Below are 20,107 nucleotides of genomic sequence, written 5' to 3' on the forward strand. Positions count from 1 at the left end.
CCTATACCTTACAGTTCAAGGCGGATTACAAAAGAGCTAACTGGACATTTCCAGTGAAGTTACAACAGTTTTGGGTTGTTTTTTGTTTTTTTTTTGTGAATGGGAGGAAGAGATGCCAGACCATGGGCAGAGCAATCCACGCGCTTTGAATTCAGGTGAAGAGAGCTGTTTGGGTTGTGAGGGCAGTGAAATGCGCGTGACTTGGTATCTCTGGGTTATCTGTTCTTTAAGGCTGGCTGAGTTTTGCTTAATATCTGTTTGGAAGGTTGAAAACAATTGCTATTGTCTTTAAAATTGGCAGTCTGGATGATAACATCAAAATTCAATGCAATTCAGGGAAGTGGTGTGGGGGAAGGGAAATGGAGGGGGAGGGAATGATGCTTTGGCTGCTGCACAGGGAAATGGTGGGAGAGAAATGCTGCATAGGAGGCAGGGAGAGAGACAGATAGATAGATAGAAAGACAGACAGACAGACAGCGGGAGGAAGGGAGACAGAAAGAAGAAAGACACAGGGGTAGGGAGATACACAGAAAGTCAGACAGACAAAGGGGGACAGAGACAGACAGACAGACATATATTCTAGCTCCCGTTAAAGTAATGGGCTAAAATACTAGTTGGGAAGAATAACCTAAATCATAGTTACCAGATGCTAGGGTCCACCTTGGCGATTAGCGCCCAGAAATAGATCTGGGTGTCATTGTAGACAATACGAAGAACCCTTCTGCCCAATGTGTAGCAGCGGCCAAAACAGCAAACAAAATGCTAGGAATTATTTTAAAAAGGGATGGTTAACAAGACTAAGAATGTTTTTTGTTTTTTAAACTTTATTTAGTTTTTAATGCCAACAAAAAGTGCAATACAGTTTACATATAAATAATAATAATAATCAAATAAGCACTTATAAACAATCAGAATCTATACAAAAGATAAAAATTCCCTCCCCCATCCATCATTACCATCAGGAATATACTCCCGCTTCCACCCCCCTGGATGTGTGGGTGCAATACAATTTTTCTTGCAAAATAAAGGCATTCCAATGGGGGCCGTCCATTGCATGTCTTTACATATATAGGTTTGAAAAGCAATTTGTATATGTCAGTCCCTATACTTGGTGTGTAGGTGTATGGAAACAATTTATAGATGACATACTACTGCTTTGGACCAGATCCATGGCTAGATTGCAGCAATTCCTTGAGAATTTGGAAACATGTGATCCGAATATATCATTTCAATCCACTATTTCCCAAACAACAATACATTTTTTGGATTTGGAATTGACATTAAGGGCAGAGCAGTTTATCACCTCCATTTACCGCAAACAGACCGACCGGAACACTGTCCTTCATTATAATAGCTATCACCCTCAGTGATTGAGAGACAGTGTTCCGGTCGGGCAGTTGCTGAGATTAAAAAGACTTTGTACTGACAGGATAGAGTTCTGCCGTCGGGCGGATGAAATGAGTGTAAGATTTGCTCAGCGAGGTTATCCCCATAAAATGATTCATAGAGCCAGTACGAGAGCTATGAATGCTGATAGGCAATGGTTATTGACTCGAAAGGCCCACGCGTGACGTGCGTGCTGCCACATTCCCACCAAGCGCAGGAGATTAGGAAAAGTATACGGCAGTTATGACTGCTACTTCATTTTCATCCCGACTTGTGGAAATGCCCAGATTTGCCTATACTAGGGGCAGAAATTAAAAGGAACTGTTCTCTAACCCTGCGGTGCTGGTGAGTGAACCTGAACTTCAACTGGGACACTTTAAATGTACGGAGTGTGTATACTGTCAGTTTGCTCTGGTAACTGACAGGATTGTAATCCCAGGGAGTGATCGTGAATTTATTTTAAGGTCTCATATGGACTGTGAAACCAAGCAGGTGGTATATGGTATTGTTTGCACATGTGGCAAATGATACCTTGGGCAAACGCGACATAAGATCAAATTTAGGGTAGCTCAACATCTTAGTAATTTAAGATTGGACAAAGAGGATACCCTGCTTGTGATGCACTGGCAAACTAATGCTCATGATGTAGAGGATGTGCGGTTTGTGGTTTTGATTCACGTGTTTCTGTCATGTGGTGGTAATGTCTCTGAGATACTACTTAGAAGGGAACAATGATTAATTTATGGATGGAACACGGTTGAGCCTTATGGACTCAACAAAGAAGTGGAATGGAATATGTTAAAATTGAAAATCTAGAGATGTCTGATCAGGGATAAGTAGTGACTTGGCAGGATATAAGGCTGATGGAACGGAAGTGAGGTCATGCAGTTTGAATCTCCCGGTAGACGGTGTGTTTCCTGTTTGTCAGCTGATCCTGGTTTGTGCCAAACCCTGGGTCCCTGCTTGAGTTACACTAGATTTAAGGTTATTTAATGATTATGGAGGGCTGTGAAGTTTAGGTAAGAATGATAGGGAATAGATGTGAATTATTTTGTATTGTAGGTGAGGTTTTGAAGTTGGTGAGCCTTTCAAGTAGAGCTCCTGAAGATGCCATGTGGCAAAACACAGTCTTGTGTTGGGCTGAACGCTTTGTTATCTGAAAAAAAGGACAATTGCGAAGAAAGAGGTTAAATACAAATATGCTTTCATTAAGCATTACTAAAACTAACATCATGCTATTTTCATGGAAAGAAGGGTTACATTTATCTGCTCCTATTTCAATTGATAACATTCCACTTAAACCAACCACTACTATAAAAATTTTAGGTGTGCTAATCGACCATAAACTCACATTCCGCTCACAAATTAGTGCTCTAGTTAAAAACTGTTTTTATAAATTAAGGATGATTAGATCTTTGGCCCCCCTTTCTTGATGCCAAATCCCTTACTACATTAATTCACTCTCTTGTAATATCCAAATTGGATTACTGTAATTCTCTACTAAAAGGGATAAATCTAAAGGATATAAAACGTTTACAATTGATTCAAAATACAGCTAAAAAACTTGTATCAGGTTCAAATAAATATGATCATGTCACTCCTCTTCTACAAAAGGCCCACTGGTTACCCGTCATATATAGAATAACATTTAAAATAGCACTTCTAACCTTCAAAACAATACAAACACATGTCCCAGCATTTATTGACAGACTTCTTATTCCATATGACCCTCTGAGAGCTCTAAGATCCACCTCACAGCAAACTCTTAATATCCCATCCTTAAGAATAATAGGTACTCGACGTAATACAATCTTTTCAGTAACCGCCTCCACGATTTGGAATTCTCTTCCTATATATATACGATCTGAACACAATTTACAGAAATTTAAAAATAGTTTAAAATGTTTCTTTTTTAAAGATGTCTACAATTGACTATTCGTTTCAAGTCCAGTTACTCTTGATTTTTCCCGTCCCATTGTTCTTTCCTTTGCCGTATCTTTTCTTAATAAATATTGTAGTTCTCCCCCCCTTTTTCCTATTGTGTCCTTGTAGATTAATAACAAAAAAAAAAACAAAAACCCCGAAGTATGTTAAGATTGTTCGTCTCTGTGTACTTTTGTTAATGTTTTAATTATTATTGTACAACGCTTAGTATTTTGGATAAGCGTTTAATCAAATAATCAAATAAACTTGAAACTGCAATTTACATTTGTTAGACTGTTATGCAACCTCCGGTCTGATACCCCTCCAATCGATTTGATGATTATTGATTAATGAATTAAAATCCATTTTGGATAAAAGTGATCACAGTGACTGTAGTATGTATGTGTGTGTGTGTGTGTGAATGGTGTATGAGTTGATTGACGGGATGTAGGTTCACCAATTGAAATATTTAATTATTTATATATCAGTTATTAGTAATTTGTGAAAATATTACTTACAATGAATTTTAGCTATGAGATGATTTGTGGAGTTGAAGTTATTAAATGATTGAATTGATTAAGATTACATATGTTTGTAATAAATAAATAATAGCTGATTTGGAAGTTTTAGTAATGAATATGCATGAGATAGATTTGCATGCCTGTCACCTCTATTATATGCCTTGGTTGCAATGGTTTTCACTCCATTTATGTGATGCCTAGGCCTCTAGCATATCAGTGTAAAATATGGCACTATACTTTGCGAAGGGGAGAGATGGAACTGTGTTGGGAGGAGGGGTTTTAGAAAAATGGGTATTATGATGATTAGTTTGTATATCCACTATGCCAGAAGTTAGAATATTTATAATTTTTTCTTGTTTGCTTGCTTTCTGGCATTGGCCATGTGACCTTTTTCTTTACATTTCAAATTAATAAAATATATTGAAACAATATATATGGCAGGGGAAGCACAGGCTCGAGAAAATCACATATATACTCAGAGATGTGATATGATAGTATGTGATCATATTTGATCTCCCTGTTGAAGATATTTTATGCAAAGTAGGTTTTGAGGTATAAGATGGGGTTCAAATGAGAGAAATATACTTCCCCAGAAAGATAATATCTTTCTGGAGTAGTCCTTGCAGGACAAAATTTTTATGCCTGTTAGTATGTCATAGCTATCATTGGTGGGTGATGTTCATATATTTTGTGCATGGATGGTGAACAGTCATGCATACACACTGTATATGTCATGGGTTTGTGATCACCCTGATTATGTTGGTATTAGTCTTTAAGCCCGTTACATTAACAGGTGCTAGAATAGATGTGTCTGTCTTTCTTTCTGTCTCTCTCCTTGGTTTCTGTCTGTCTTTCTATCTGTCTCTCTCTCTCTCTCTCTCTTTGGCCGCTGTCACTCTGTCTTTCTTTCTTTCTGTGTCTCTCCTTGACCAGTGTCTTTCTGTCTCTCTCCTTGACCGCTGTCTATCTGTCTTTCTGTCTCCCTCTGTCGCTTTCTCTGTGTGTGTGTCTGTCTGTCTTTCTGTCTCTCTCTCTCTTTGGCTGCTGTTTTTCTGTCTCTTTCTCTCTCTCTCCTTGGCCGCTGTCTGTGTGTCTTTCTGTCTCTTTCTCTCCTTGGCCGCTGTCTGTGTGTCTTTCTCTCTCTCTCTCCTTGGCCGCTGTCTGTGTGTCTTTCTGTCTCTTTCTCTCCTTGGCCGCTGTCTGTGTGTCTTTCTCTTTCTTTCTCTCTCTCGTTGGCCGCTGTCTATCTTTCTGTCTCTCTCTCTCTCTCCTTGGCCGCTGTCTGTGTGTGTGTCTCTCTCTCTCTCGGCCGCTGTCTGTCTGTCTCTCTCTCTCGTTGGCCGCTGTCTGTCTTTCTGTCTCTTTTCTCTCTCTCTCTCGTTGGCCGCTGTCTGTCTTTATGTCTCTTTCCCTCCCTCCCGTTCCCCACCTGCGCCCTGCTCCCCTTCCTTTGGCAGCCCCCACCCCCTCTCTGCGGCAGCACCACCAGCCTCCAGCGCCATGGCAGCGAATAAACAAATCCTCATCTTCGACCCGCCCAATGAACTGAAATTCAGAGGTAAGGGGTGTTGGTTCGCCGCCAGAGAATGGCTCCTGCGAGCTGCACTAGTGCTCTGACCCATAGGGGAGAGTGGAGGCAGAGGAGAAGGCCATGCAACCAGGGAGCGGCAGTGGTTGTGGCTTTCCCTCCACTAGCTCCGTAGCTTTGTCGCTGCCGCCTCCTTCTCTCCCTGATGTCAGCTCCAAACGCATGCACGTGCTCCGAACGTCCACGCGCACGCACCACACTCTTTAACATTCTGCCGATCACCGAACACGCAGGTAGGAGTGCGCATGCGCGCTTAGAGTTTTATTATTAGTGATATGAAGCTATCGATCTGTTTAACAAATAAACCCCCTCTTCTTTAGCACTCTCCAGACCAGTAGAGGTTAACTTTACGAATGGGTATATATCTAATCATGACCAGCAGGTGGAGACTGAAAACAAAACTTTGGGACAGTATATCCTAGCCCCTCCTCTCTATTTCCCTCAGTCTTCTTTCAGTCTCCAGCAGGTGTTGAGTGATCTGTACCCATCTCCCTTGGTAGGGCTGTTGGAATTTGTTTAAGGTGTTTTTTGTCCCTGTTTTTAGCCGGACGGAGCTTGGACGGACTCTGTTTGGGGGTTCGTCCGACCTCGGGGGTGTCAAACCCGGCGGGTCACGAGCGGGGTCCCTCCCCCCACTTCCTCCACCTCCCCACATTTTTTTAGAGGAGCCTCAGCAATAAGCCTTGCCCCCTAAATCAAGCAAGACTATTGCTTTGAGAGCCTGTGGAGTCTGTTCTGTAAAAAAAAAAAAAAAAAAAAAATCCTGAGGTAGTGCTGGTCTGGAGGGTTGTATCCCTTTAAGAAAACTGTATTTTACTGTATTTTTTCAACTAACCGGCACTTTTTTACAGCTAGGTCGCGTATGGAGCAATGAGCACTTTTAAAGGGAAAAAGTGCTCATTGTGCTCCAGACGCGAGGCACTCGCGGCCGGCCTGTGCAAGCGGTGTTCAGGCCGGGGCGGTGGAGGAGCTCCGTCGGCAGCGGCTGCAGGCGCCCAGAGCTCCCCGCCGATGGTGCCTCGCGAGTCGGCAGGGAACGGTGGCGAAGCCCGGTCTTCTCCGTCCGCCCACGGAGGGAATCCCCAGACCGCCGACGGTCGGGTTGTAGAGGATTCCCTCTCAGCTGATTTTTTGACAGCTGATGCCGGCTTGCCTGCTTTAGCGGCTGAGACTATTCAGGTTTCTCAGCCGCTTCAGGCTATGGAGGGAGCTTTTTTGGCGGGAAAACCGCCATCTTCTCTGTCTGGCCCCTCCATTTTGTCTTCCACCTCAGGTGACCTTCCCCCTGTTTTGACTATGCAGGGGCAAGGTTCTGCTGGGTCCCCTGCTGTGGCAGGGAGTCCCTTGGGACCCTCGGGGGGGTTTTCTCCTGATTTTTTCTTTTCTTTATGCAGAGCCTATTTTCAGGCGGCTGGGGGTCCCGGTTGCGCCCAGGGGGTCTCGGGGGGTGGTTTTTCCTCCGCGCTTCCTGCGGCTTTGCCTCTTTCGTCTGGCGTGACGTCCCCTCCGCCGCCTACCTTGTCCAAGCGTCCGCGGGTGTCGTGGGACGAGAATTTGTGGTCGGAGGATCGGGTCGGTTTGGAGGAGGACCTGGACCCTTCTGAGGAATTCCAGGACTCTCTGGAGGGGACGGAAGCTGGCGGCGGGTTGTCGGATTTCCCGTTCTCCAGTGACGAGGCGTCTGTGGTGCGTCTTTTTCAGAAAGATGAGCTGCCTGACCTTATTCAGCAGGTTTCTTCGGTCTTGCGTTTTGAGGACGCGCCGCCGGAGACTCCGCGTGTGGGGGACCCCCTGTTGCGGGGGATCCGTTCCGTTTCCCGCTCTTTTCCTATGCATCAGGATATTCGGGATATTATTCTGGAGCAGTGGAAAACGCCGGAGACGCCGTTTCGGCTGGCGCGCAGCATGGCTCGCCTGTATCCCATTCCTGAAGGGGATCGGGCTACGTTAGCTTCGCCGGTCGTGGATGCGGTGGTCTCGGCGATTTCCAAGCGGCATACCGTGCCTGTTGAGGGCGGTTCTGCCTTGCGAGACCCTGAGGAGCGCAAATTGGAGGGCCTCCTTAAGCAAAATTTTCAGGTCTCGGCCCTTGGGGTCCAGGCGGCTATTTGTGGGGGACTGGTCGCTCGCGCCGTGTTTCGGTGGGCGGAGCGGGTCTTGGATCGAGAGTCTGACGACTGGTCTCTGGTGGATCAGGAGGTTGCGAAGATTGAGATGGCGGCCTCATTCCTCTCAGATGCTCTCTATGACTTGGTGCGGAGCTCGGCTAAGTCTATGGCTTTTGGCGTGGCCGCAAGGCGTGTGTTGTGGCTGCGCGCTTGGGCGGCGGATGCTGCGTCCAAAGCTAAGCTTACTAAATTTCCCTTTCGGGGGTCGTTTTTGTTTGGAGAGGACTTGGATAAGTTGATTCAGACTCTGTCGGACTCGAAAGTTCCCCGTCTGCCGGAGGACCGTGCCCGCCCGGCGTCTCGGGGGGGTGCGGCCCGGGGGCGTTTGCGGGATTTTCGCAAGTATCGCCCGGGGCGTGGGGCTGCTTCTTTCCAGTCTCCGGGTTTTTCCCGGGGTCGGTTCTTCCAGCGCACGCAGCCCTTTCGGGGGGCCCGTCGGGGGGCAGGGAATCCCTCCGCCGGTTCCCCCGCTTCCCGTCCTGCACAATGACGCCTTGCCGGCGCCCCCTTTGGTTCCGGTGGGGGCCCGGCTGCGAGATTTTTTCCCCAAATGGGCCGAGATCACGTCCGATCAGTGGGTCCTGGAGGTGGTGCGGGACGGTTATGCCCTGGAGTTCGCCCGCTCTCTGCCGGATTTTTTCCTCGCTTCTCCATGTCAGACTCCGGTGAAGACGCAGGCTTTTCGCCAGACCCTTCAGCGCTTGATAGATCTCAGGGCAGTTGTTCCGGTGCCCCCTCCAGAGTGGGGCACGGGCAGGTACTCCATTTACTTTGTGGTGCCCAAGAAGGAGGGGACTTTTCGGCCCATCCTCGATTTGAAAGGGGTCAACAGGGCTCTCAAGATTCCCTCTTTCCGTATGGAAACTCTGCGGTCGGTCATTCTGGCGGTTCAGCCGGGGGAGTTTCTCACTTCTCTCGATCTGACGGAGGCCTACTTGCATGTTCCCATTCGGGCCTCTCATCAGCGTTTCCTGCGCTTTGCGATCTTGGGTCGGCACTTTCAGTTCTGTGCGCTTCCCTTTGGGCTGGCCACGGCTCCGCGGACGTTCACCAAGGTGATGGTGGTCGTCGCGGCAGCCTTGCGGTCGGAGGGCATCCTGGTACACCCCTACCTGGACGACTGGTTAATTCGGGCAAAGTCGTTGCAGGAAAGTTCCCGGGTTACTGCTCGGGTGGTGGAGTTTCTCCGGTCGCTGGGCTGGGTGGTCAACCTTGCCAAGAGTCGGTTGGTCCCGGCTCAGCGTCTGGAGTACCTAGGGGTGCTGTTCGACACCTCCTTGGGGAGGGTCTTCCTCCCAGAGGGCCGGGTGAGCAAATTGCAATCTCAGATTCGCCTGCTTTTGGCGTCCCGGTGTCCTCGGGCGCGAGATTTCCTCCAGGTCTTGGGGTCGATGGCGGCGTCCCTGGACGTGGTGAGGTGGGCGCGGGCCCACATGCGTCCTCTCCAGTATGCTCTGCTCCGGAGGTGGTCTCCCCAGAGGCACGGGATGGATGTTCCGGTTCCCCTACGAGGCTTGGCGCGCTGCAGTCTGCGTTGGTGGCTCCAGACCCCTCACCTAGTTCAGGGGGTGGGTCTGGATCTCCCGCAGTGGACGGTGCTCCTGACGGATGCGAGTCTCCTGGGTTGGGGGGCTCAGTGTTTGGGTCACTCAGCTCAGGGCACCTGGTCCGCGGAGGAGGCCGCCTGGTCGATCAACGTGTTGGAGACCAGAGCGGTCCGTCTGGCGCTGTTGGCTTTCCACTCCCTGTTGCGGGGCAAGTCAGTCAGAGTGCTGTCGGACAATGCCACGGCGGTGGCTTATGTCAATCGTCAGGGGGGCACCAAGAGCACTCGGGTGGCGCAGGAGGCGGCTCTGCTCATGGTTTGGGCGGAATCCCATCTGCTGGACCTCTCGGCCTCTCATATAGCCGGAGTAGACAACGTTCAGGCAGACTTCCTCAGTCGTCACTTCCTAGATCCAGGAGAGTGGTGTCTCGGCGCCGAGGCGTTTCAGTTGATAGTGCAGGCTTGGGGGCAGCCCCTGATGGACCTGATGGCCACGGGTGGCAACGCCAAGGTGCCCCGCTTCTTCAGTCATCGCAGGGACGGTCTGGCCGAGGGTCTGGATGCTCTGGTCCAGCCGTGGCCAACGGAGGGGCTGTTGTATGTGTTCCCTCCTTGGCCGCTGGTGGGCAGAGTGCTTCTTCGCATTGTTTACCATCCGGGTTTGGTGGTGCTGGTGGCGCCGGATTGGCCTCGCCGTCCGTGGTATGCGGATCTGGTGAGGCACCTGGTAGCGGATCCTCTTCCTCTGCCTCTCTCGGACGACCTTCTGAGGCAGGGTCCCATTCCCATGTTCGACCCGTCTCCCTTCTGTCTTACGGCATGGCTCTTGAAAGGGGTCGCCTTAGCAAGAAGGGATATTCAGACAAGGTGATTTCTACACTGTTGGGGTCCCGGAGGCTTTCTACCTCTCGGGCTTATGTGCGGGTTTGGCGTCTCTTTGAGGAATGGTGTCGGGCGCGGGGAGTGACCTCTTTTCGCGCTTCTCTGCCTTCCATTCTGGAGTTTTTGCAGGATGGCCTGGATAGAGGCCTGGCTTGGTCTTCTCTCCGGGTTCAGCTTGCGGCCCTGTCGGCTTTTCGAGGGTTGGTGTCAGGTCAGCGTTTATCGGCGCTTCCTGATGTGATTCGGTTTTTGCGGGCGGCCAAGTTGCTTAGGCCTCCCCTTCGGCCCTCGGTTCCCTCTTGGGATCTTAATCTGGTTCTCTCTGTTTTGGTGCGTCCGCCTTTCGAGCCCTTGGTCGACTGTTCTTTGAAGGACCTTACTTTGAAGGCGGTCTTTTTGGTGGCCATTACTTCTGCTAGGCGTGTTTCTGAGCTGCAGGCTTTCTCTTGTAGGACTCCCTTCTTGGAGTTTTCTAGGGAACGGGTCGTCTTGCGGCCTGTTCCTTCCTTTCTGCCTAAGGTTGTTTCTCCTTTTCATGTCAATCAATCGGTGGTTCTCCCGGTCTTGGGTAGTCGGGAGGGCTCTTCTGAGCAACGGCAGCTGCGCAAGTTGGATGTCGGTCGGGTCCTTCGCTCTTATGTGCAGCGGACCCAGGAATTCCGGAAGTCCGATCATCTCTTTGTCCTCCTGGCGGGTTCTCGTCGGGGAGCTGGCGCTTCTAAGGCTACTATTGCGCGCTGGATCAAGGAGACGATTGCTTCCGCTTATCTTCTGAAACAGCAGCCGGTTCCGGAGTTTCTCAAGGCTCATTCCACACGGGGTCAGGCGGCTTCTTGGGCTGAGTCGTCGCTCGTGCCCCCTGTGGATATTTGTAAGGCTGCGGTTTGGTCCTCCTTGCATTCCTTTGTCCGTCATTATCGGGTTGATGTGCAGGCGCGTCGGGACGCGGTGTTCGGTGAGCGTGTACTGGTATCGGCCCTTCGGGGGTCCCGCCCGTGAGAGGGACTGCTTTGGTACGTCCCATTCGTAAAGTTAACCTCTACTGGTCTGGAGAGTGCTAAAGAAGGAGAAATTAGGTTCTTACCTGCTAATTTACTTTCTTTTAGCTTCTCCAGACCAGTAGAGGTCCCCACCCTGTCTGTTGTTGTTGTTGTTGGGGCTGTTGCGCGGGCAGTTTTTGGTTTTTGCTGCGGGTTCTAGTATTTTTCTAGGGCCGGGGAGAATTGAAGAACAGCGGCTGTGGCTCGGCTGGCTTAGCTGGCGAGCTGTGGGGACATTCTTCCTTCGGGAATTTCTCTTCTGCATTTTCCAACAGCATTTTGGGTTTGTTACTTGTTACTCCTTTCGGAGTATTGTTTTTTCTCTCTGTTGTTTTCCAGTTCTTGGTTCTGCTTGGCTATTCGGCAGACTGAGGGAAATAGAGAGGAGGGGCTAGGATATACTGTCCCAAAGTTTTGTTTTCAGTCTCCACCTGCTGGTCATGATTAGATATATACCCATTCGTAAAGTTAACCTCTACTGGTCTGGAGAAGCTAAAAGAAAGTAAATTAGCAGGTAAGAACCTAATTTCTCCTTTTATGAAGCCGCTTTAGGATTTTTTAATTGCCGGCCTCAGCGGTAAAAGTTCTGATGCTCATAGGAATTCTACGAGCGTTGGAGCTTTTACTGCTGTAGCCAGCAATAACCCCCCCTAACTTGGCTTCATTAAAGGGGGGAAGCGCTAAAAAAAGATATATAATATTCATTTACATATACTGAAATTATTATATTGAGGAAAATCCTATGTACTTGATTATTTTATAAGGTGGAAAGTTGGATTGTGTGTTTAAAATATTTTTGTTTTAATTTAGATGACAAACAAGTTCTTAGTTTGGGCATGGACTTAGAATTAGAATGGATGACACTGGAAGACTTTCAGAAGCATCTTGATGGAAAAGATGAAATTTTTCCAACCACAGAACCCATATCAAACAGTAAGTGATAGTCTTTTGGGGGAGGTATTCCTTTTTTATACATAAGGCAGAAACATGAAACTATTTAAATGTATTGTATTGATTCTCTCTCCTGTAGATGCATTGAGGGATGCTGTTAAAAATGGAGACTACCTGACTGTGAAGTATGCACTTAGTTCTAAAGAAGAATATAATTTAGAACAAGAGGTAACTTTTACATGCATTTTTTCTACACTTAAGAGGGCAGGATTTAAATTATTATGGTTAAGGCTTTGAAATGATTATGTTTTCTAAATTGCAAAACGATACAGTGGGGTGGTGCGTCACAAAGACGGTCCAAGCAACCACAGAGATGGACCAGGGTACTACAAAGATCAGGTGATGCTAAAAACAAAATGTGGAACCAGTTCCTGAACTTCCAAGAGTATAAAATTATGAAGTTTTATTAATATAAAAATAATTTTAAAAATCACAATTTTAAAAGACAAATTAATACAATATAAATCCACTGCATGAATAGTAGCCAGACCCTACACGGGCCGTGTTTGGCTTTGTAAGCCTTCCTCAGGGGTACTAAAAATGTAATGATATAAAAAACAGGCAACATGTATACAAATGGAAATATGAATAAAAAGGAGAAAAAGCAAAACACCAATTAGAAGATGATAAAACAAATCATAATACAGTCCAAATGCACATTGATATATATATTAACATGCAATCTACAATCCAAATGTACATTAATATATCCATTGAAATCTTCTTTCATGTATAAAAGATATTTTAAAAACCTAAAATAATAGTACAGAAAACCAGATCTTATAACCATATAAATGAAGTGTACTTAAAAAAGGGGTGGACATGACCAATTTACACATAAACATCCATGTTAATGTATATATCAATGTGTATTTGGACTGTATTACCTACCTTTTTTTAAAATAAAATACCAGAGCAAATGGATGAAAGCTGTGATCACTTAACCCAGCCCCATAACTGGTACAAAAGCCTGTACCTAGATGTTAGAAATCTGTGGATTATGCATGTGCCTGGGTGCTCCACCCATATGTACCACCATTAGTAAAGTATGTGTCATCAAATCATGACTAATGTCTCCACTATCTCATCATCTCTATAGTAATTATTTAATTTTTAACTTTTTTAACGGGCTTCAGACATGCCATTTTTGTACGCCCACATTTTTTTGGCGATACAAAATGCTCTTAGTGGCTATGGCTGCGGCTTCTTCATTCGCCCATGTTATTTATGTTTTTATTATTATTTTCTTTAATTTTTAAAGTGCATAATGCTCTCATAAATATTTGCAATAAAAATATTTTGCAATAAAATTTAACTTATCTTAAATCTCTGTTGGTTCCTTAATAGGATCAAATATCGGGTAGGGGCTTGTCACATCGACATGTTTCGCCGCGAGGCTTTTTCAAGATAATATCCTCTATAAGAATAAAAGAAGACATAATATTTCCCATCATATTTCCTACAAACATATCTTTCCTTAACTTTAAAGGGACCACATAATGGAATAACTTAAAAACCACATGCTCACCCTTTTTTTATTGTTTTAACAGACCATCCCGATGTCAAAGTTTTCTGATCTAACAAAGATGGCCACGGCGTCTTTTTTATGATTTTTATACCTCCCCCACTCGATGACATCACTCCTTCAATTAACGAATCAGGAGCATACATTATAACAAAGTATTCCATTCTACTTCCTGGTTTAAACCTCCCGGTACCACTGTATTCAACCTATAGATCCATTTTTGTTCTAACCAGTTTAGTCTTTTTTTGTAGTTTCCACCCTCCCACCCTTCCTTAATATGTGCTATAACCCGCCATCTTATATCCGTACTCTGATGCCCATAGGTTTCCCAATGTTCTACTAAAGGGGCTTCCATCACTTTATTGACTATTCTAGACTTGTGCTCGTTGAGTCTGATGTTCGGCTAGTCCTGCCCACATATATTAGGTCACAAGGGCATAATATAATGTATACTACATTATGGGTTTTACATGTGGTGGTCGTGTCCGCTGTGATCTTGATTTCCCTATGTGTTGACAACTTTGATGACCTAAAATTGTTTGTACAGTGGTGCCTCGCATAACGGACGCCTCGCACAGCGAACGCTGCGCACAACGAACTTTATGTCTTGATCCGTACAACGAACTTCGTTTCACACAACGAAGTCGCCCGAGCTGCATCCTTCCGCGCAGGCACTGCGCTTAACTGCCCTCTCTCCGCCTGGTTCCCTCTTGACTCCCCGACACGATCGGGGCAAGAGGGAGCTCAAGCCCTCTTGCCCCCCCGACTCCCCGACACGATCGGGGCAAGAGGGAGCTCAAGCCCTCTTGCCCCCCCGACTCCCCGACACGATCGGGGCAAGAGGGAGCTCAAGCCCTCTTGCCCCCCCGACTCCCCGACACGATCGGGGCAAAAGGGAGCTCAAGCCCTCTTGCCCCCCCGACTCCCCGACACGATCGGGGCAAAAGGGAGCCCAAGCCCTCTTGCCCCGCCGATTCCCCAACTCCCCGACAATATCGGGCCAGGAGGGAGCCCAAGTCCTCCTGGCCACGGCGACCCCCTAACCCCACCCTGCACTACATTACGGGCAGGAGGGATCCCAGGCCCTCCTGCCCTCGACGCAAACCCCCCCTCCCCCCAACGACCGCCCCCCCCCAAGAACCTCCGACCGCCCCCCCAGCCGACCCGCGACCCCCCTGGCCGACCCCCACGACACCCCCAACCCCCTTCCCCGTACCTTTCTGTAGTTGGCCGGACAGACGGGAGCCAAACCCGCCTGTCCGGCAGGCAGCCATCGACGGAATGAGGCCGGATTGGCCCATCCGTCCCAAAGCTCCGCCTACTGGTGGGGCCTAAGGCGCCTGGGCCAATCAGAATAGGCCCGGGAGCCTTAGGTCCCTCCTGGGGGCGGGGCCTGAGGCACATGGGCCCAACCCGACCATGTGCCTCAGGCCCTGCCCCCAGGAGGGACCTAAGGCTCCCGGGCCTATTCTGATTGGCCCAGGCGCCTTAGGCCCCACCAGTAGGCGGAGCTTTGGGACGGATGGGCCAATCCGGCCTCATTCCGTCGATGGCTGCCTGCCGGACAGGCGGGTTTGGCTCCCGTCTGTCCGGCCAACTACAGAAAGGTACGGGGAAGGGGGTTGGGGGTGTCGTGGGGGTCGGCCAGGGGGGTCGCGGGTCGGCTGGGGGGGCGGTCGGAGGTTCTTGGGGGGGGGCGGTCGTTGGGGGGAGGGGGGGTTTGCGTCGAGGGCAGGAGGGCCTGGGATCCCTCCTGCCCGTAATGTAGTGCAGGGTGGGGTTAGGGGGTCGCCGTGGCCAGGAGGACTTGGGCTCCCTCCTGGCCCGATATTGTCGGGGAGTTGGGGAATCGGCGGGGCAAGAGGGCTTGGGCTCCCTTTTGCCCCGATCGTGTCGGGGAGTCGGGGGGGCAAGAGGGCTTGAGCTCCCTCTTGCCCCGATCGTGTCGGGGAGTCGGGGGGGCAAGAGGGCTTGAGCTCCCTCTTGCCCCGATCGTGTCGGGGAGTCGGGGGGGCAAGAGGGCTTGAGCTCCCTCTTGCCCCGATCGTGTCGGGGGTGCCAGGGACCACACGGAGTCACCCACCGTACCACCCGATTCGGGTAAGCGCAGGTATCGGTGGGTGGCTTATTTGCGGGGGGGTGCCTTATTTTACATTTTTTTCTAAAAAGGGGGGGCTGTCTTATTTGATGGCCCTGCCTTATCATCGGGGAAACACGGTAGAAAAAAAAAAAAAATGAACAGTTAAGTCCCAGTTTTTGCCGCTGAGACTCTGCCCTCTCACTGTAAAATTAGACTCTACTTAGTCTGTCTTTAAATTTAAAAAATGTGTGTTGTTTTAAAAAACAGTTATGTTTTTAAATGTATCTAAATAAAAATAATAACCAAAAATTTATCTTTTTTTATGTCATCTTAGCATATTTTATGCTACAGAACGAATTATTTTTTTTAACATGTATTGTTATGGGAAAACGCGTTTCACACAACGAACGTTTCACATAACAAACTTGCTCCTGGAACGGATTAAGTTCGTTGTGTGAGGCACCACTGTACTCCACGTTCTTCCGTGAAGTATCTATGGCGTGCTAGGCATTCGCCTATGTTTTTTCCCCGACGATAGGTGATTGTAGGAAAATCCTCAAAAACATTAGGAACAGTTTTCAAAATGTGCCAATATTTCTTCATACTATTAACTATATAGTTCGATCCCATATGAAAAGGGATCTCCTCCTGACGTTCTTTTTGAACTTCTCCTTCTTCCGTTTGGGCACTCGATGACGATTGTAGTAGTAACTCCCGGTTGGCGTATTTTGCTCTAAGGAACGCTTTTCGTATAGCTCGATTTGGATATCCTCTTGCTCTAATACGATTTTAATACGATATTCTCTCCCTTCCTTTTCCCTCCCTCCATCCCATTGTCCACCATCTTTCCTCTGTTTTCAGACCCATTATTTCTTCCCCTTCATCCTCCCTCCTCAGTCCGGCATATGCCCCTCTCTTTGGACCCCCTCACTCCCTCCCTCGTATACGTCTAATAACCCCCCCCCAAAGGCTCTTCTCTCCACAGTCATACCCCTGTCCTTTCGGTCTCACTTTAAAAACTAATTACGGACTGCAGAGGATCACCAGTGCTATAGCAAGTCCAGCAGGCTGCCAGTGGCCTCAGCTGCACATTCCCTCTGCCGTGGTCTGTCCCAGACCAAAAGAAGACATCCCATCAGAGGAAGGGCAGGACTGTGGCAACGGGAATATGCAGTAAATGCCACCGGCAGCCTGCTAGACTCGTTACAGCACTGGCGATCCTCTGTAGTCTGTAATTAGTTTTTAAAGTGAGACTGGAGGGCCAGGGGGACGCCGGATGACGGTGGAGAGAAGAGGGAAACATGCTGGTCTTTGGGGGGCCCCCTAAAGCCACAGAGCCAAGGGTAACATGTCACGTGAGGTCCCCAAAATATTGGGCACCCACAGCGCTGAGGCCTATGCCACTAAGCAGCACTTTCAGACCGATACCCCTCACCCCCACCCCCACTATGAGCTCTGACAAACCATTGAGGCCTCCTAAAGCAGGAGCAGCAACGCAGTGGATGGCTAGCAAGAAACATTGCTCAGGACAGGCTTTTCGCGTCCAGAGCATTGCTGCTTATGCTTTAGGAGGCCCGAAGGTATGTCAGATCTCACTGGGGGGGGGGGGGGTTAGGGTTGGTTATTGAATTTGGTGAGTCTGATTTTTGAAGAAAATGATGAATCGATTCACCGAAGTGAATCGGTGAATCGATTCTAATCGGTGAATCGGGCAGCACTAGTCAGTACTCTATAAGAAACCAATTAAGCTTGTGAATAACTAGACAGCTGCTCCTTATAAAATTTCCTCCATACTGCATAAAATTAGGTGCTGTGTTTTCTAAAAAAAAAAAAAAAAATCTGCTTTTATTCCCATAAATACCTGGGCAATTTATAAGCACCCACTTGAGGATGTAAGACACACATAAAATTATCTCCAATATGTAATTGTGATTTGTTTTGATTTCTGCAAATCTGATTTTGTAACTTTAACAAAAGGGCCTAAATATTTTTATTTTGCTGTTTTTAATATAACTGTTGTTTCCAGTGTGATAGGTGAGACACTCTAGACAGTAGGGTTCTTTCAGTTTAGCTGCTTGCTGCAAAATGAATCCACTCCAAATTTTTCACTCTGCCTCTGCTATACTTCACTGGGCTCTATAGCTCCACCTTCCGTTCTTTCCTTCTGCACACATGTCTGCTGATGTGTTTGTTCTGCTCTCCCCATTTTATTGTTTTTAATTTGATGTGGGACCGCCTGTTGAAGAAACTAGATGTATGCAGGGTTCTTCTGCATTATTTGGAGGTCACCAGTGAGATTCATCTCTGACCATTTGTTTGTGCTGCCTCATTCAGTTAAGTGGGGTGCTCCCGCTTCCAAGGCCATGATTTCCAGATGGATCCATAGGGCCATTTCGTCAGCTTACATTCTTTTAGGGAAACAGTCTTCTGTTTTCATTAAGGCACGTTCTAACACGAGTGTGACTTCTTTGTGGGATGAAGCTAGATCTGTCTCTCCTGAGGAGATTGAAGAGCGGCAATGTGGTGTTTTCTTCACACATTTGCCAAGTTCTGCAGAGTAAACATGGCGGAAAGACAGGACTCCGCATTTGGGTCCTTGGTCTTAAGGGTCAGCACAGCAAGCCCACCCTAGCTTTTTGGGGGACTGTTTTTGTACTGTCTAGAACAGGGGTAGGGAACTCCGGTCCTCGAGAGCCGTATTCCATTCGGGTTTTCAGGATTTCCCCAATGAATATGCATGAGATCTATTTGCATGCACTGCTTTCAATGCATATTCATTGCATAAATCCTGAAAACCCGACTGGAATACGGCTCTCAAGGACTGGAGTTCCCTACCTCTGGTCTAGAATATCTCACCTATTGCATTGGAAAAGGAGATTATGTACTTACCCTGGTAAGCTCTTTTCCAGTAGATAGGTGAGACATTCTAGTCTCCCGCCCTGTCTTTGCTGCACCTGCTTACAGTTTTCAGCCTGTTTATGCTTCTCCAAGCTGATTCTTGGATGCTTGTCAGACCTTGTGGGCTGGGAAGAATTTGTATATATGTTTTCATTTATTGGGAGTAGTTTCTGAGCTCTTTTGAATTCTATGTTGGTGGTTAATAGTACTGTTTAGTCACTGTTTGAGCAGAACAATTTGTTTGAGCCTGTGACTACAGGTGCCTCTACTTCATGTGTATTGAGTGGCTCTATGTGCTTGGGTACTGACTGAAGGTGGAGCTACAGAGCCCAGTGAAGTATAGCAGAGACAGAATGAAAAATCCAGAGTGGATTCCTTCTGCAGCATGCTGCTGAAGGGAAATAACCCTACTGTCCAGAACAGTGTCTCTCAAACTTTCTCGAGTTGGGGCATACTAAAGGTAGTGGCCACGGGTCAAGGCACCCAGAAGTGTGCGGACGTTGCCATGATGACATTACACGCATGTGCAGAGGCCCTCCAGATGGAACCTGAGACTCCAGTAGGGGATGCCAGCAGGGAAGAGGGCCATAGAGAAGGAGAGGCTGATTGCCTACAGCAGTGTCTCTCAACTACTTCAAGCTAAGTACCCCATAAGTATAACAAATATCAACTGAGTACCCCAACCACAGACCTCCCAACCCCTTTACTAATTGTAATGCAATTTTTTCCATTCATTTTTCATATACACATAATATACATAGCAGATATAAATTCTCCAAACTGACACATTTCAATCACTATATTGAAAATAAAATCATTTTCCCTATCTTTATTGTCTGGTGACTTTATTTTTCTGTGCTTTTAACTATGTTTCCAGTGCCTTTTTATCCATTGACTGTTTTTATCTTCTTCACTTTCTGCCTTGCATCCATCTTTGGTATTAACTTAACATTCATTTTATCAATTTTTTTTGCTTCTCAAAATCTACTTTTCCATGTCTTACCTTCCCTCCCTATCTCTTTCTCCTTCCCTCCCCATTTCCATGGTCTGACATCACTCTCCTTCCCTCCCCGTTTCCATGGTCTGACATCACTCTCCTTCCCCCCCAGTATTCCAACATTTCTCCCTCCTTTCCATCAGTCCAACATTTCTTTCTCTCTTCCTCCTGCATGCTGCTTCTCCTCCTGTCCTCCTCTAACCAACTTCTCTCCATGAGTCCAACTTTTCACTCTCTGCCCTCTCCCTCATCCTCCAAGTGTGACATTTCTCCTTCCCTCCTTTCTGTTCTCCCCAACTATCTTGCCCTCTCCATGAGTCCAACACTTTCTGCCTCCTGCATGCTTTCTCTCTATCCTTGCCTCTTTCCTCGAGTGATATCTCTCCTTCCCACCCCCTAACCCAAACCCAACATGCTCTCTCCCCATGCACCATTTCTTCCTCTCCTCCACTCCATGTCCATTTCTCCCTCTCATCACGCTCACTCCTCCTGCAACAATTTTCTTTCCTTCCCTCCCCCAACCCCACTCACAACTAAGATGATCTCTCCCCATGCACTATTTCACCCTCCCCTCCAGTGTGCAGCACCTTTTCTTTCCCCCC

The 20,107-nt window shown here is 47.7% G+C and overlaps 1 protein-coding gene across 2 annotated transcripts in view; it reads left to right on the forward strand.

The window, feature by feature from the left end:
• MPHOSPH8 (M-phase phosphoprotein 8) overlaps positions 1-20,107 on the forward strand; it is a 101,275-nt gene that overhangs the window by 36,083 nt on the left and 45,085 nt on the right. For both annotated transcript variants that reach the window (XM_033947758.1, XM_033947759.1), the window contains exons 6-7: positions 11,865-11,987; positions 12,085-12,173. In XM_033947758.1, the coding sequence (XP_033803649.1) occupies positions 11,865-11,987; positions 12,085-12,173 (212 nt within the window). The remainder of the gene's footprint in view (positions 1-11,864; positions 11,988-12,084; positions 12,174-20,107) is intronic.

Source organism: Geotrypetes seraphini, chromosome 6 (assembly GCF_902459505.1).
Source record: "Geotrypetes seraphini chromosome 6, aGeoSer1.1, whole genome shotgun sequence".
In the NCBI taxonomy this organism is placed as follows: Eukaryota; Metazoa; Chordata; class Amphibia; order Gymnophiona; family Dermophiidae; genus Geotrypetes; species Geotrypetes seraphini.